Consider the following 13,724-nt stretch of genomic DNA (forward strand, 5'->3'; position numbering starts at 1 on the left):
CTTGGTTAACAGCAAGGTATTGAGGTTCCATTAATATCTCTGATTCTTCACTCCTCTCTGTCATGTGGCTTTAATTCCTTTCCTAAAGGTGGAGTATATTCCCCACCCCAAGTGACTTGCTTTGGCCAACAGAATGAGGTGAAAGTGACAGTATACTAGTTCCAAGTCTAGGCTTCAAGAGGCCTTGGGTATTTTCACCTGTTCTCTTGCATTTTGCCACCACCATAAGGAGGTGGTCCACTAGTCTCAGGAGGATGGGAGTTGTTTGAGTCTCCCAACCCCAGCTATAACTAGCCGACGTCAGTTGACAGCCAGCCAATCCCCAGGCACGTGAACAAGCCCAGCCAAGGTAAGCAGAGCCATCTCACCGATCCTGAGCTGATCCTAGATGTGTGAGAAATAAACATTTATTGTGTGTCATCGAGGTTTTGTGGTTGCTTGTTATGAGCATCATTCTGATGGATGACTGCTACATATGGTACCTAAGTGGTGTATGAAACACACAGTAAGCCCACAGATGTTGAGAAGAGGCTGGTGGGGAGGGAAAGGAAAATCTAAATCCAGAACACATCACTGTTCCATTGAGGATAAAACATTGCCCTCTCTGCGATGAAAGGGGCTTGGTGTGGTCAACCTACCCCCAGATGTCTGGCTGTTTGGAGGGTGGACATAGTACCAGTCCTGGATTCATCCTCACTCATGCCTTCCCAGGAGAGGAGTGAGTTAAACCAAGTGAAGAATTAGGAAGGTACAACTAGGAGATGCAGAGCCCAGTTCTCAGGAGCTGGCTTGCCTGCAGACAGCACGTTACAACTTAATTGCTGTTCACCTTGCAATGCTCCCAACCCCAAGGATGAGTGTTTGTTTAGATGCAACATCCACTGGTCCTTGGAAGGTTTGTTTATCAACAAATGGATTATCTCCGTAAGGCACAGGTGTTATGTTTAACAGAGTCCTTCCTCGAGGGTCCCTGGACTCTAGTGACATTGTCTATAAACAGACTCAAGGACGTTGTGACTCCAGTATGGTGGCCCTAGTCAGCCTCTTTTGGACCTAGACTTTGGCTTATTTTGTTATATAAATCCTTTGCGGGGGCATCACATCCATGAATCTGTGTCAGGACTCCCATCCCCCCCAAGATCTGATTACACCAGCCAGGCTTCCTCTGAGAAGCGGCCCCCTTTTCAATACTCAGGTTCTTCCCATTGCCAAGAACATCAGAGAGCATTTCAACGGCTGCCCCTCCCTCGGGCAGCCCTCTCGACTTCCTCTGTGTGGGATGGAAGTGGTGAATGAGGTTTTCAAGGGTTTGGAGCTTCAGGGTGGTCTCACTGTTTCCGAGTCTCCTAGACCCACCATTCCCATTGCCAGGATCGTGTTTCCCTAGGGCTGCCCCACCTTTTCACATTGGGAATAGGGCAAGGCTATGGGTTTAACTGACCAAAGTCAGAGCCCTGCAGGTTAAAGGTGTTTGTAGAAACCCACCTGTACCTCTGATCTCGACACTCTTCATAGTCTTTTCTTTTTTTTTAATTGGAGTAAAATTGCTTTACAATATTGTTAGTTTCTGCTGTAGAACAAAGTGAATCAGCTATATGTATACATATATCCCCTCTGTCTTGAGCCTCCCACCACCCTCACCCCCCCAATCCCACCTCTCTAGGTCACCACAGAGCACAGAGCTGAGCTCCCTGACGACATCCTTCATAGTCTTTGGATTTGTCTGTGACAGCTGCTATCAAGCCCTTCACCCCAGAAAGCAGATGACTCCAGATGATCGACCATGAGCAGTACTTAAATATTTTACTGCCACATGCCTTGGTCTTTGAGTTTCCCATTCCAAGGACCAATACTGAATGTTTCCAAGTATCCCAATTTCCCTCAGGGTTTATTATCTCCAACCCATTCTCTGTATCCATTTCTGTATCAGTTAGGACACTTTTGGGTTATAAATAACTAACTATGGCCAAGTAAAGCAAGTAAGGAATAGCCTGGAAGGATAATGGGTACTCAGAGAATCAAAGGAAGAACTAAACAATCAGGCCTCAGGAAGGACAGTTAACCAGAACAGCTCTTGGCTATCTCTGTAGAAGGAACTCATGTATGGTCAGTGCTGCCATTGGGATGACTTCTGTGTGCCCTTCTACTCACGGAGTCTGATTGGCACAGGGCTCAGCCTTTGGACAGGGAAGGGGCAGGGCACTGTGGCATTCCCACAAGACTCGGTGGTTCCCAGAAAGGGGAAAGGATTTGGGGCTGCTGAAAACAGCAAAACACTACACCAATAACAAAGCCAGCTCAAGCGCAAGGAGGATTATTGTAATGAGGCAGGAGTTCTTAGGGAACCCAAAGGTAGGCAGTTCAGCCAGGATCCCCAAGGCACTGGGGTGGGTGAAGCACCAGGAACCAAGCTTCCCTCTGGCACGTGGCCTTGTTCACCAGCACACCCAGCCCCAGCCTGTGTGACCACCCAGGTGGCCCTCAGTCCGAGTCTGACTGGACACGGGGAACCCATGGGCACCAATCAGCTGAGGCCAGGGAAGGGTCAAACCTCAGGGAATAAACAAGGCAGGGGCATAGTTACCCCTGCAAGTGAAGTGCGGGTGGAGAAAAGAATTCCCTAAGTGCCCGTCAAGCAACCCCAACGACCCTCACTTCCTTCCCTTCCTAGACTTCCTTTCGTAGTCTTAAAAGAGAATTGACCCTCACACCCTGACCGACGCTGGTGCCCCTTATCGTAGAAGGATCACTGACACTGTGACCACCCTTGAGTCAGTCAGGCACCACCAGGGGTAACCATCTAACCTCACGGAAGAGTGAGGGACGGACACTTTGAGACTCGAAACCGTAACAGCAACATGTTTTCTATGTTACGGGATCATTCTTGTTTGTGTTTGAGAGAATATTATATTTAAATGAGATTAAAATTTTAAATGCAGACTCAAGTAACTGAAACATACTTGTTGCGGTTATTATCAAGTTCAAAACACTATTGGAATATACGTTTTAATTTTATTCGTGCAGTTAAAAATGTGGGATCGTGTAGTACTAAAAGATCCCTTAGAAGTAACTCTTGAAATATGCAATAATTAAAACTGGAATAAGATTTGTAAACTAACCCTAAAGGCCTAAGGAGACGCTAAGTTTTTGGATTTTTAACCACCCCAAACACTTAAAATGGACAAAAGAAGAGACTGAGAAGTATCTTATTTTTAACTTTATTTTTATTGTTGACACTATTACAGATAGATAGAACGACCACAACCATATTAACAAACCAAAAACCTGTGCACAGAAACAAGATGAAGAAAATATATGAAGATGTTAACCACAGTCTTTGGATGATGATAATATGAGCGAGTTTCTCTTCTACACTTCTGTAACTTCCAAGTCTCTGTAATGAACACACACCGTGTTTATAATGGACGTACATGTAATAAAGGTAGGTTCCCAAAACACTGTGAGAAAGCCTGTCCCAGGAAACCGAGACAAAATACTTAACTGTAATCCCACAATGACCACACACCATTTCCTCACTGCTTTGTGTGTCTCTTCCCATCTTTGACCCTCTGCATACTCATCACAAACACCGCAGTCATCAGACTGTGCACAGGTCAAGGTGTCAACAGCAATGGTTGTTGGGTGTCGGGAATATGGGTGAATTTCTTTTCTTTTGCTTTGCTGAATCTCCCCGAAGTCTGCCATGAGTATGTACTATATATGTAATGGAAAAATACATACGTAAGATTTAGTACCAAAACACCAAAGATCATTCAAGGAATTTGAGACAAAATGTTTAACCATAATCCCACGACGACAACACTCTTAATTATTTTCCATATTTTTTTCATTTTAGACTTTATGCACACATACTCAACACTGTCATAATCACAAGCTTGTGCACTGACATGAGATGGAGAAAATAGATATGGGGATATGGGCGACTTTTCTAATTTATTTTGTATTTCCCAATTATTCCTCTGGGTACGTATTATGCTTGTAATGGAAACAAACATAATAAACTTTGTTATCAGGACACTACTATAAGGAACATCTGAAAACATTAGGATGAAAGTGTTTAACCATAATTCCACAAAGGTAACAGTTATTCTGAGTACACGTTTTGACACAGTTATAATCATAAACCTGTGCACAGAAACAAGGATAAACAATAGTGAGGAGTGTATCTGTCTTTGGATGGGGGGGTATATGGATTTTTTTTTCCCTCCACTTTCCTGTATTTTCCAAGTGCCTGATAATGAGTTCAAATTATGTTCACAATGGAAACGTGATTATAAACTTTTTAGTAACACTACGATGAAGAACATTCAAGGAATTTAAGAAAATAATGCTCGACTATAAGCCTACACCACCACCACCATGACAGCTTTTGACTATAAGCATACATTTTTAAACAGTTATAACTGTAGTATAAATATAATTCTGTGTCCTGTTTTTTCCACTTAGTATCCCGCAAATATATTTCCATGTTGCTACATAACTCTCCATGATTATCGTCTTTAAACAGCTGCATTAGGAGTCCACCGACAAGTTCCCCTTAATTGTCCTCCTATTTTTGGCATTAAGTTGTTCCTAATGTTTTACTAACCAAAGGCTGGAACGGACACCCTGACATTTGGCAAGTCGCTTTCTGAAGGGTTGTACCAGTTAATACTGCCAACAGTGATGAACGCGGGTTCACCCCACCCACGCTGACACCGGCCCCCACCTCAGGGGTCCTCCTCTGAGGCCGTGCCCCACTGTCCCTCAGCTCTCCCAGGTGTCCAACCTCGGGCCTTCTTATGCAGCTGGCCCTCGCCTACACCATGCCGTCGAAACGGCCCCTTCTTCTCAGAGGCCCAGGATATCCTGCTCATTCATTCTCCCCATCCTGGCCTTCCCATCCCTGCTCCTGATGTGGCTTCCGTCTGCTTCCTCACCCTCCTAGGTCTGGTGACGGTATCAGGACTCCCTTCTTTGGCTTACTCCTTTCTGCTTCCTGCTCTCACCCTACCAACCTCCTTCGACTTTGGCATTCCTTCCAGCTGCGATACGCTCTCCCCAAGCCCTAACCGTGTGGACCTAGGAGAGGGTGATTTAGACACATTTCCCCAGCAGGTACTTTAACTTTGCTCGCCCAAATAATCTAGCTCTTATCTTCTGCTCCCTTAATCTACCAGATCCTCTTTTAAAAATTTTTTTTAAATTTTAAATTTTTTTTTTTTTTCCAGCCAACTCAAAGCCAAAAAGATTTCTTAATAGTCATTATGCGAGGGGCAGGGAAGCAAAGGGAGCACAGGTGGTCCACAGAACAGGACACAGGAAACCTCGAGCTGTGAGGTCGACTTGTGATCACACGGGAAACCGAGGCGACTAGACAGACATGACACTCTGAAGGATAGGTGACAACTGCTTATTTAGGGGGCCACTCTTTAAGAGGAAGGGACAGATGGCAACGAAACAAATTAAGGCTGCTGGGGAACCTGAGTCCATGTTAAGCTTGAGTTGACTGTAAAGAAAGCTTTTTTTTTAAAATGCAAGTTAGACATGGGGTTGAGGGTCAGACAGGTAAAGACGAGAATTAAGTTTCACGCTAGAAAGCTCTAAGGATACTCGCCCCTGGGCGCCCAGGGTGCAAAAACTGAGTTGTAGCGGCACACACGGACGAAGCCCCGTTGCTACTTGTCGCTTAAGGCAGGGAGCGCGCAAAGGGAGTGATGAGGCGGCAGCCCTGTCCTAACTTACATGAGAGCCCCCGCGGTTCTCAACCTCATCAGGCACGCGCGCGATCTAGGCATGGCTGCAACCACTCTTGAAAGGCAAAGACGCAAGATGCACAGGGAGAAGCCTCAGCTTTTGTGAATTCGCTATCCAACAGACATCAAGTTGGTTTAAGAACAGATAACAAAACTTGTAACTATTTTTTGCATGAGAACCACTGCAAAGTACAAGGTGGCAACCAATCAAGTTGGGGTTACAAAAGGCCAATCCACGTATCGTAAAGGCTTACACAGCATTAGGTTCCAAAGTGTTAGTGTAGACGAAATGGCTGAAAAGGAAGCTCCAAGTACTTCCTCTTTCAAACAGCAAAGCAGAAAAGACATTTTATCTTTCATGCCTACACCTTTACAGGAATATTTAAGAGTAAGGAACAACACAGTCAATTACTCAAAAAATTATGGATGGGATTCAAATAACGCACAATAAATCTTTCTAAGGATCTAAGATGCTTACAAATATATTCTAATTTGTTGCTCTCTTCCTCCTCCAAAAAAAAAAAAAAATCAAAGAGTAGCAGGTCAGGAAGGTCGTGCTGCAAGCGTGCTGTCACTGGAAACCGTATTAAGTCCAAGCGTGAGCACTGTCGCTATGATTCGCTGTTTCATATACATCTCAGGAAACACTCATTATATATACGTTCCAGGAGTGTCATTTACAGACGGGGGCGGTCTCTGTAGCCTTGAAAGCCCCTCCAGTTTTCCGTCAATGCAATTACTCCGGTGGAAGGTAAGATGTGCGCTATGGCTTTCCCACATGCATACGCCGATGTCTGATGGGGAAGAGCTACGTCCGAAGGAGTCTCCACCTTCAGTTTCTTTCCAGGCTGAGTTGTCTGATGTTCAAAGTCAGGTGTGTACACGCCAAGGGAAGCCTCCTTCCGACATCATCGTGGGTTGGTTCTAATTCTCTGTGGTTTAGTAAGGGTCCAGTCCTAGTGAAGGTTTTCCAACCTTGACACCCGAGTCCTCAGCCGGTGTGGGTGTTCTGGTGCCTGGCCAGGGACAGGCGGTCGGTGAAGACCTGCCCACAGACGTCACACTTGAAGTACTTGTCATCAGCCCTGCCGCTGTCACTGCTGCTGGTGCTGGCGTGCTCGGTGTAGTGGGAGCTCTCCCCGTAGACGCTTCCAGCCTCGAATATTATCACCCTGGCGTGGGTTTTCAGATGCTCACCATAGGCCGAGTTGGAGGTGAAGGTCTCGCCACACTCCCTGCAGTCGTAGTAGGGCTCTTCCACTTGGATCTCCTGGTCGTCACCTTCCTCTTCTGGGTCCTCGACCCCTGCCCCGTCCGGCTCATCCGCGTCTCCCTCTGGCTCTTCGGCTCTTTCCTCTGGGTCTTCGATCCCCGCCCCATCCGGTTCATCGGCCTCCCCGCTGGGCTGCTCGGCTTCCCCGCTGGGCTCGGCTGCCTCCCCCTCCGGCCCCTCGGCCTCCCCGTTGGGCTCGGCGGCCTCCACGTTGGGCTCGGCAGCCTCCACCTCTGGCTCGGCAGCCTCCACCTCTGGCTCGGCGGCCTCCACGTTTGATCCCTGGATCCGCAGAACTTCCCGTGGAACGAGGACGTTGGCTTCAACTTCCTGGGCGGCTGCTGCTGCTTCCTCTTCCTCGAGGTGCAGCTTCTGATGCTTCGTGAGGACTGTGTTGTGGATGAAGGACTTCCCACAGTCCTTGCACTCATAGAAGGGTGAATCTCTCTTGGGGGGCTCGGTGAGGAAGGAGGTGTGGACGAAGGTGGCCCCATAGTCATAGGGCTCATCCTTCTCGTGAATTCTCACGTGCTCCCGAAGGTCTGCCTGGCTGAAGAAGGATTCTCCACAGGTCTTACACTCGTAGTGCTTGTCCTTGGCCTGGTCTCTCTGAAGGTCTGTGGGGGCCGAGCCTGGGCTGACCGCATCTGTGCTTCCCTGGCCCTGCTCCAGCAGGTCGTCTCCAGCGTGGACTCTCATGTGTTCGTTAAGGACAGAGCCGTGGATGAAGTCTCGTCCGCACACTTGGCACTGCAGGGCCGTCCCAGCAGGAGGACTCTTCTGTGGGGCCCGAGGCCGCTGTGGGCTAATGACCAAGGGCTGCATGAAGGGCTCGTCATACCTCCTGTGGCCGTAAAACTGGTCTTGCTCATGGACTTTCTGATGCTCGAAGAGGAATGAGCTATGAACAAAAGATTCCCCACATGCCGGGCACTCATACAGCTGCTCTCCAATGTAATCTTTCTGATACTCACTGACAGAATGGGTGTGCATCACAGCATGCGCGTACTCGCGGCTGTCGATGAGGTACTCTCTGCCGTGAACCTTCTGATGGTCCTTGAGGTCTGCGCGATCCACGAAGCCCAGCCCGCAGTCCTTACACCCATAGATGGTGTCTTCAGCCTCATCCGGCTCGTCTGGCCCTTCCTGCCGAGGCTCTTCCTGTCGAGGTCCATCAAGGCCCACACCCTGAATCACAGAGTCTCCAAACAGATCCCCACCATGGAATTTCTCTCGGGCATAGATTTTCTGATGTATGCCAAGGCCTTCAACGGTGGCAAAACACTCCCCACACTCCTTACATTCATTGCGGATTGGCTGCTCAGCGTAACTGGTCTGAGCTGGTGGTTCAGGGCAACTGGTCTGAGCTGGTGCTTCAGCGTAACTGGTCTGAGCTGGTGCTTCAGCGTAACTGGTCTGAGCTGGTGCTTCAGGGTAACTGGTCTGAGCTGGTGCTTCAGGGTAACTGGTCTGAGCTGGTGCTTCAGCGTAACTGGTCTGAGCTGGTGCTTCAGCGTAACTGGTCTGAGCTGGTGCTTCAGGGTAACTGGTCTGAGCTGGTGCTTCAGGGTAACTGGTCTGAGCTGGTGCTTCAGCGTAACTGGTCTGAGCTGGTGCTTCAGGGTAACTGGTCTGAGCTGGTGCTTCAGGATAACTGGTCTGAGCTGGTGCTTCAGGGCAACTGGTCTGAGCTGGTGCTTCAGGGCAACTGGTCTGAGCTGGTGCTTCAGGGTAACTGGTCTGAGCTGGTGCTTCAGGGTAACTGGTCTGAGCTGGTGCTTCAGGGTAACTGGTCTGAGCTGGTGCTTCAGCGTAACTGGTCTCAGCTGGTGGTCCTGCATAAGCTGTCTGCACTGACTGGTCCGCGTAACTGGTCTGAGCTGGCTCTTCAGCGTGACTCATCTGTGCTGACTGGCCCGCATAACTGGTCTGAGGATCCGTGGAGGCTAAGCTGCGAATGACAGATCGTATGTAGCGTTCACTTCCAGAGGGCTTCTTTCTATCATGAATCTTCTGATGCTCAGTGAGGTCGGAGCTATGAACAAAGCACTCTCCACACTCCGGACATTCATAACACTTCTCTCTCGGGCGAAACGTCTGAGGCCCCCCACAGCGCAGGGAGCGGATCACAGAGGCCGCGTGAACCCCGCACTCGATGTTCTTCTTCTTGGCACGGGCCTTCTGGTGCTCGCGCACACCTGACGCGGGCACACACGGGTCGCCACCCTTCTTCCATCCACTGGGGCCCTCCCCAGCGAGACTGTCCTGAGGCGCGGTGTGGGGCGCGCCGTGGACAACAGAGCCCTTGAAGACGGTGCTCTTGCCCCCCGCGTCGGGGCTCTCGCGGGCGGGGGTCTTCCGCGGCGGGCCACGAGGGTCTGAGCGGTAAGCGGAGGACTCCCGCGGCTCGTCACAGCCAAGGAGCGCACTTTCCCCGCGGCCACGGGGAGGCCTGAAAGCGGCTAGGCTGTGGATGACGGACCTCTCATACCCCTTTCTTTCAGAGGTACTCTCCCCAGCGTGGACTTTCCGATGTTCGGTGGCACCCGAGCTCTGTACGGTCGCCTCTGCTATCACTCTCGGTTTGCTGTGACTTTTCTGAGCCCCAGGGAAGGCTGAGCTGTGAATGAAAGACCTCTCATAGGGGTTCCTCTCGCAGGACAGGGCTTCCCGGCTGTCATCAGGATTGGAGCTGACAGTGAATGCCTTCTCGTCCTCCTCGTCCTCCGGTGGTCTTGTTATAGTGTGACTCTTCTGAGATTCGGGGAAGGACACACTGTGAATGACAGACTTCTCGTACCCCCGGCCTTCAAAGAGGTTCTTCCGAGAACGAATTTTCTGATGCTCGATGAGGTCTGAGTTTTGCCTAAAGGCATCCCCACCATCTTTGAAGTCGTAGGGCTTCTCTGCTGGGTAGGTTTTCTGGCGTCTTTTAAGGGACTGACCAGGAATGAAGGTTTCCTCACACACTTTGCCCTTGTTTTCAAATGGGTTTCCTCGGGTGTGGACCTTGTGGTGCTCTTTCAGGGATGCGCTGTGATGGAAGGTCTCCCCGCACACCTTGCACTCGTACATTTTCTCTTTCCCATACATCTTCTGAAGCTCGTTAAGCGTTGGGCTGGGTTTGAAGGCTTCCCCACGCTCGTTTTCCTTGTCACCTCGGCCATGGGTTTCCTGGTGCTCCATCAGGGCAGAACTGTGAAGGAAGGTCTCCTTGCACACCCTGCACTCATAGAATTTATCTTTCCCGTATATCTTCTGGAGCTCCCTGAAGGTCGGGCTGGGCATGAAGGGCTCCTCGCACTCCTCGTCCTTACGCCTCGCAAGGCGATCTCTAGCGTGGACTTTCCGATGCTCGGCCAGCGCGGCGCTCTTACTGAAGGGTTCCCCACACTCCTTACATTCAAAGCGTTTCCCTCCGGCCTGCCTTTTCTGAACCTCACTGACGGCCACGCTATGAAGAAAGGACTCGCCGTACTCGTACAGATTCTCCCTGGTGTGCGTGATCTGATGCTCCACAAACCCCGAAATCACACTGAAGGACCTCCCGCACTCATCACACACATAGGGCGTCGCCCCAAAGTCGAAGGGCTGCGACTGGGGGACGGGCGGCGCACTAAGGCTGCTCCCACTCGCGGCCTTCCTCACCTCGCTGCGCTCAAAGGGCCGCTTCCTTGCACCACCTCTCCGACCGTGCACGGAGCCCTTCCCGTCTGTGTCAAAATGATAGCGCCTTTTTCTCTCAAAAACTCTCTTTCTGGAAACAAGGTTTGAGTTCAGATTAAAGCCTCCTCCCCCAAAGGCATTCCCTTCATGGCCCCTCTCCTGAATCACCGACTCCCTCTTGTTGAATGGAACTTCCTTCCAGGCACTGTCTGGCCTCCTGGGGAACCTCTGCAGCCGATCGCTAGGTTCCCTTGCCCTTCCCGATTTGGAGTTGCGCGAAACGTCCTTGATGAACTTTTCCATTATCACCCCGTGGGAAGATTCATCTTCACAGATCCCCCGCCGATGGGCTGACTTTTTGGTTTCAGGCATAGATTTCAGACCTGAAAAGAAATCCCAAATGTAAGTGCTCCCTCGTCCCTGTACTTGTGCAAAGTAACACTGGGACCTCCGTGATGGTGGTGTGAAGCTAAACTGTAAAATGCTTGTACTTCTGTGCATCAATTGTGTATCATCATGTAACAGTGTGTACGGACGGCTCCCATCTCACTGGTGCAAGCGCCACTCCGCAGGGCCTCGCGCGCTCACCTCGACTGGTGCTCGGGTAGGCACTTCTCTTGGACCTTGATGAGTGGCCCTGGGTCATGTGCGAGTGGCCATCGTCCTCGGCAAGCTGAACCCCTGTCCAGAGGAAGAACACAACATCTCACACTCGAGTTGGGGACCAAGACTCATCACCATCAATGATGTCTGTCTTTCTCTCAGCCACGAAGTGTGAAGGGGCCCATATCCAAGCCCTACCATGTCTTCTATTTGCAGTCTCATTTCCTTATTATTCATTCCTTAGCCTCTGCTGGTCTGATTTTAGTTAATTCTCCTGACTCCACCTAGAAGTTTGTACAAAGACCTCCGAGTGCCTTCTAAATTTAGTGCGTTCTTTTCAGTCTTCCCCTTCTCGTAACCACCTCCTCAGTCCTGACATCCTTTCACTGGGCTTCCTGGCTCTCCTCCTACTCGTGCCTGTTTTCTCCACCTGTTCTCCAAATATGGGAGCTCCTCCAGGCTCCACTGCCCACACAACACTCCTGCAGAGCCAACCGCCTACTAGGACCTGAGCCAGATGTCTTCCAGGGGAATCCAAACTGGAGCTGGGGACCCCATTCGAAATATTTAAGTTTCCAGGGTCAGCACTCTTGGGGGCAAGAGTCGTCTCCTGGGCTCCCTGACCCCACACCATACACTCTTCCCCCAAAGCCAGAGGATTCGTAAAACACAGCCTCATCGTTTACGCCTCTGCTGGGAGCCGCTCGAGGGCCTCCGACCCCTCGAGTCCACACACACTGCGGACCCTGACTCCCTGCAGCAGCCTGAGGGGCCAGGCCGGGAGCGCAGCGCTCACCCAGCGAGAGCAGCTTCCGGTAGTTCTCCATGTTGTCCTGAACCGGGTTCTGGGGCTTCCGGTCCTCGGTGAGGGCCACCACATCCTGGTAGGACACTGCATCCTGCAACGGCAAACGCACCCCTCTCCTCAGTGGCGCCCACCCCCGTGGGCGACAAGGACAGGACAACGCTGGCGGCATGGGAGCCCCACACACGCGCACGCGGTGTGCAGCAAGCGCTCACGCCACTTGGGGTTCCGAATGATCCAAGTCAGGTTCTACCAGGGACCTATTTGGCACCCACCTTGGTGCTACACTCTGAGGAAGCTCCCAAAGACGGGGGACACATATTCCTTGCCCTCATGCAGCTTATCATTTGTTTGGAGAGAAACAATCAGAGAACAGTAAACAATAAAGTGGGGGGCAGAGAGTTAGCGCTAAGCGGCTTTAGCAGGGGGACAGCTCAGGGTGGGCTGGGACGGTGAGCAAAGACCGCAGAGGCCGTGGGTGGGGTGCTAAGTGGTGGTGGGACTCCGGCCCGGACAGGGGTGGGGGGGTGGGGGGGGGTGGGAAGCTTCAACAGGCTCAGTGTCAACCGCACACAGCGTTTTCAGACACCTGGTCAGCAGAGTGACCGGCCTCCATCCCCAGGCCCGCTGTGTCCTGTGTCCACCTCCGCCGTACACTGTGGCTACTCCGTGGGCCCTTCTAGGCATGGACAAGTTCCGAAGAACCCGGGGGTGACCTTAAGCACGGAGCACCTTCCTCTCCCAGCTGCCTTTTCTGCTTTGATGCACACTCCCCTGCAAAGCATCTTAGGAGTCCCCACACCACGCGGGAGAGCCTCCTGCACAGGACCTCACAGGACCTCTTCTCACTGCCGCACTAGAACGTCACTAGTTTCGGGGAGCCGTGGTCCCAGGGAGCCTGGAGACAGACTCAAGGAGCGAGGTGGAGCCGTGGGAAGCCCTCAGGCTGTGGGGCCAGAGAAGACTCCAGGGTCAAAGGAGCTTATGCACCCTTTACGACCGGGCAACCCTGGGAGCAGACGTCTTTCCAAACCTCAGGTCCTTCATCTATGAAATGGAGAGAAGGGCATCGGCCTGCCCTGTAGCACTGTGGGAGTGGATGTCCTGCAATGTGATTTGTTGTTTAAGCATGGAGAAAAATGGTGTGAAGGAAATGTAAATTGTTGTCACTACTGAACTATCATGTAAAGATATTTTGATATTAAATTTGCTACAGTTCTGGGAAGTGGCATAGATATCACAGCCATGCGCAAATGCAGCAAAAAAAAAAAAAAAAGACACAATCAGGTGCATCGCCTACTGAAAAAAATAAACAGGCACAGGCACTGGGGTTTAAGAGGAAAGTCTCATTTGTGATACAACTGCCAATGTGTAGTGATTAAAAAGCAAAAAACCACCACCAAAACTAAGCAGAACTTCAAAAATGAAAACTCTTACAAGGCCAGGGCTGAGGATTTTTAGGACAACACACTACAAAAGATCAGGAAGCACTCACTGCAAAATCGCCTGGTACCACCACCAGCCAGAAAGCTAGACTGCACCCTTTCTGGTGGGAGCCCGGCTCCTCCCGTCAGAGGGCGGCTCCCCAGAGCGGGCACCCCGCTGTGCTCGGGGGCGATAG

At 50.9% G+C, this 13,724-nt stretch overlaps 1 protein-coding gene across 6 annotated transcripts in view; it reads right to left on the reverse strand.

Annotated features, from left to right (window-relative positions):
- Positions 1-3,620: 3,620 nt before the first annotated feature.
- PEG3 (paternally expressed 3) overlaps positions 3,621-13,724 on the reverse strand; it is a 31,422-nt gene continuing 21,318 nt past the window's right edge. For all 6 annotated transcript variants that reach the window (XM_061173461.1, XM_061173460.1, XM_061173459.1 and 3 more), the window contains 3 exons: positions 12,095-12,197; positions 11,284-11,376; positions 3,621-11,078 (listed from right to left, as the gene is read on the reverse strand). In XM_061173461.1, the coding sequence (XP_061029444.1) occupies positions 6,748-11,078; positions 11,284-11,376; positions 12,095-12,197 (4,527 nt within the window). In that variant the 3' untranslated portion in view covers positions 3,621-6,747. The remainder of the gene's footprint in view (positions 11,079-11,283; positions 11,377-12,094; positions 12,198-13,724) is intronic.

This window comes from Eubalaena glacialis, chromosome 18, assembly GCF_028564815.1.
Source record: "Eubalaena glacialis isolate mEubGla1 chromosome 18, mEubGla1.1.hap2.+ XY, whole genome shotgun sequence".
Lineage (NCBI taxonomy): Eukaryota > Metazoa > Chordata > Mammalia > Artiodactyla > Balaenidae > Eubalaena > Eubalaena glacialis.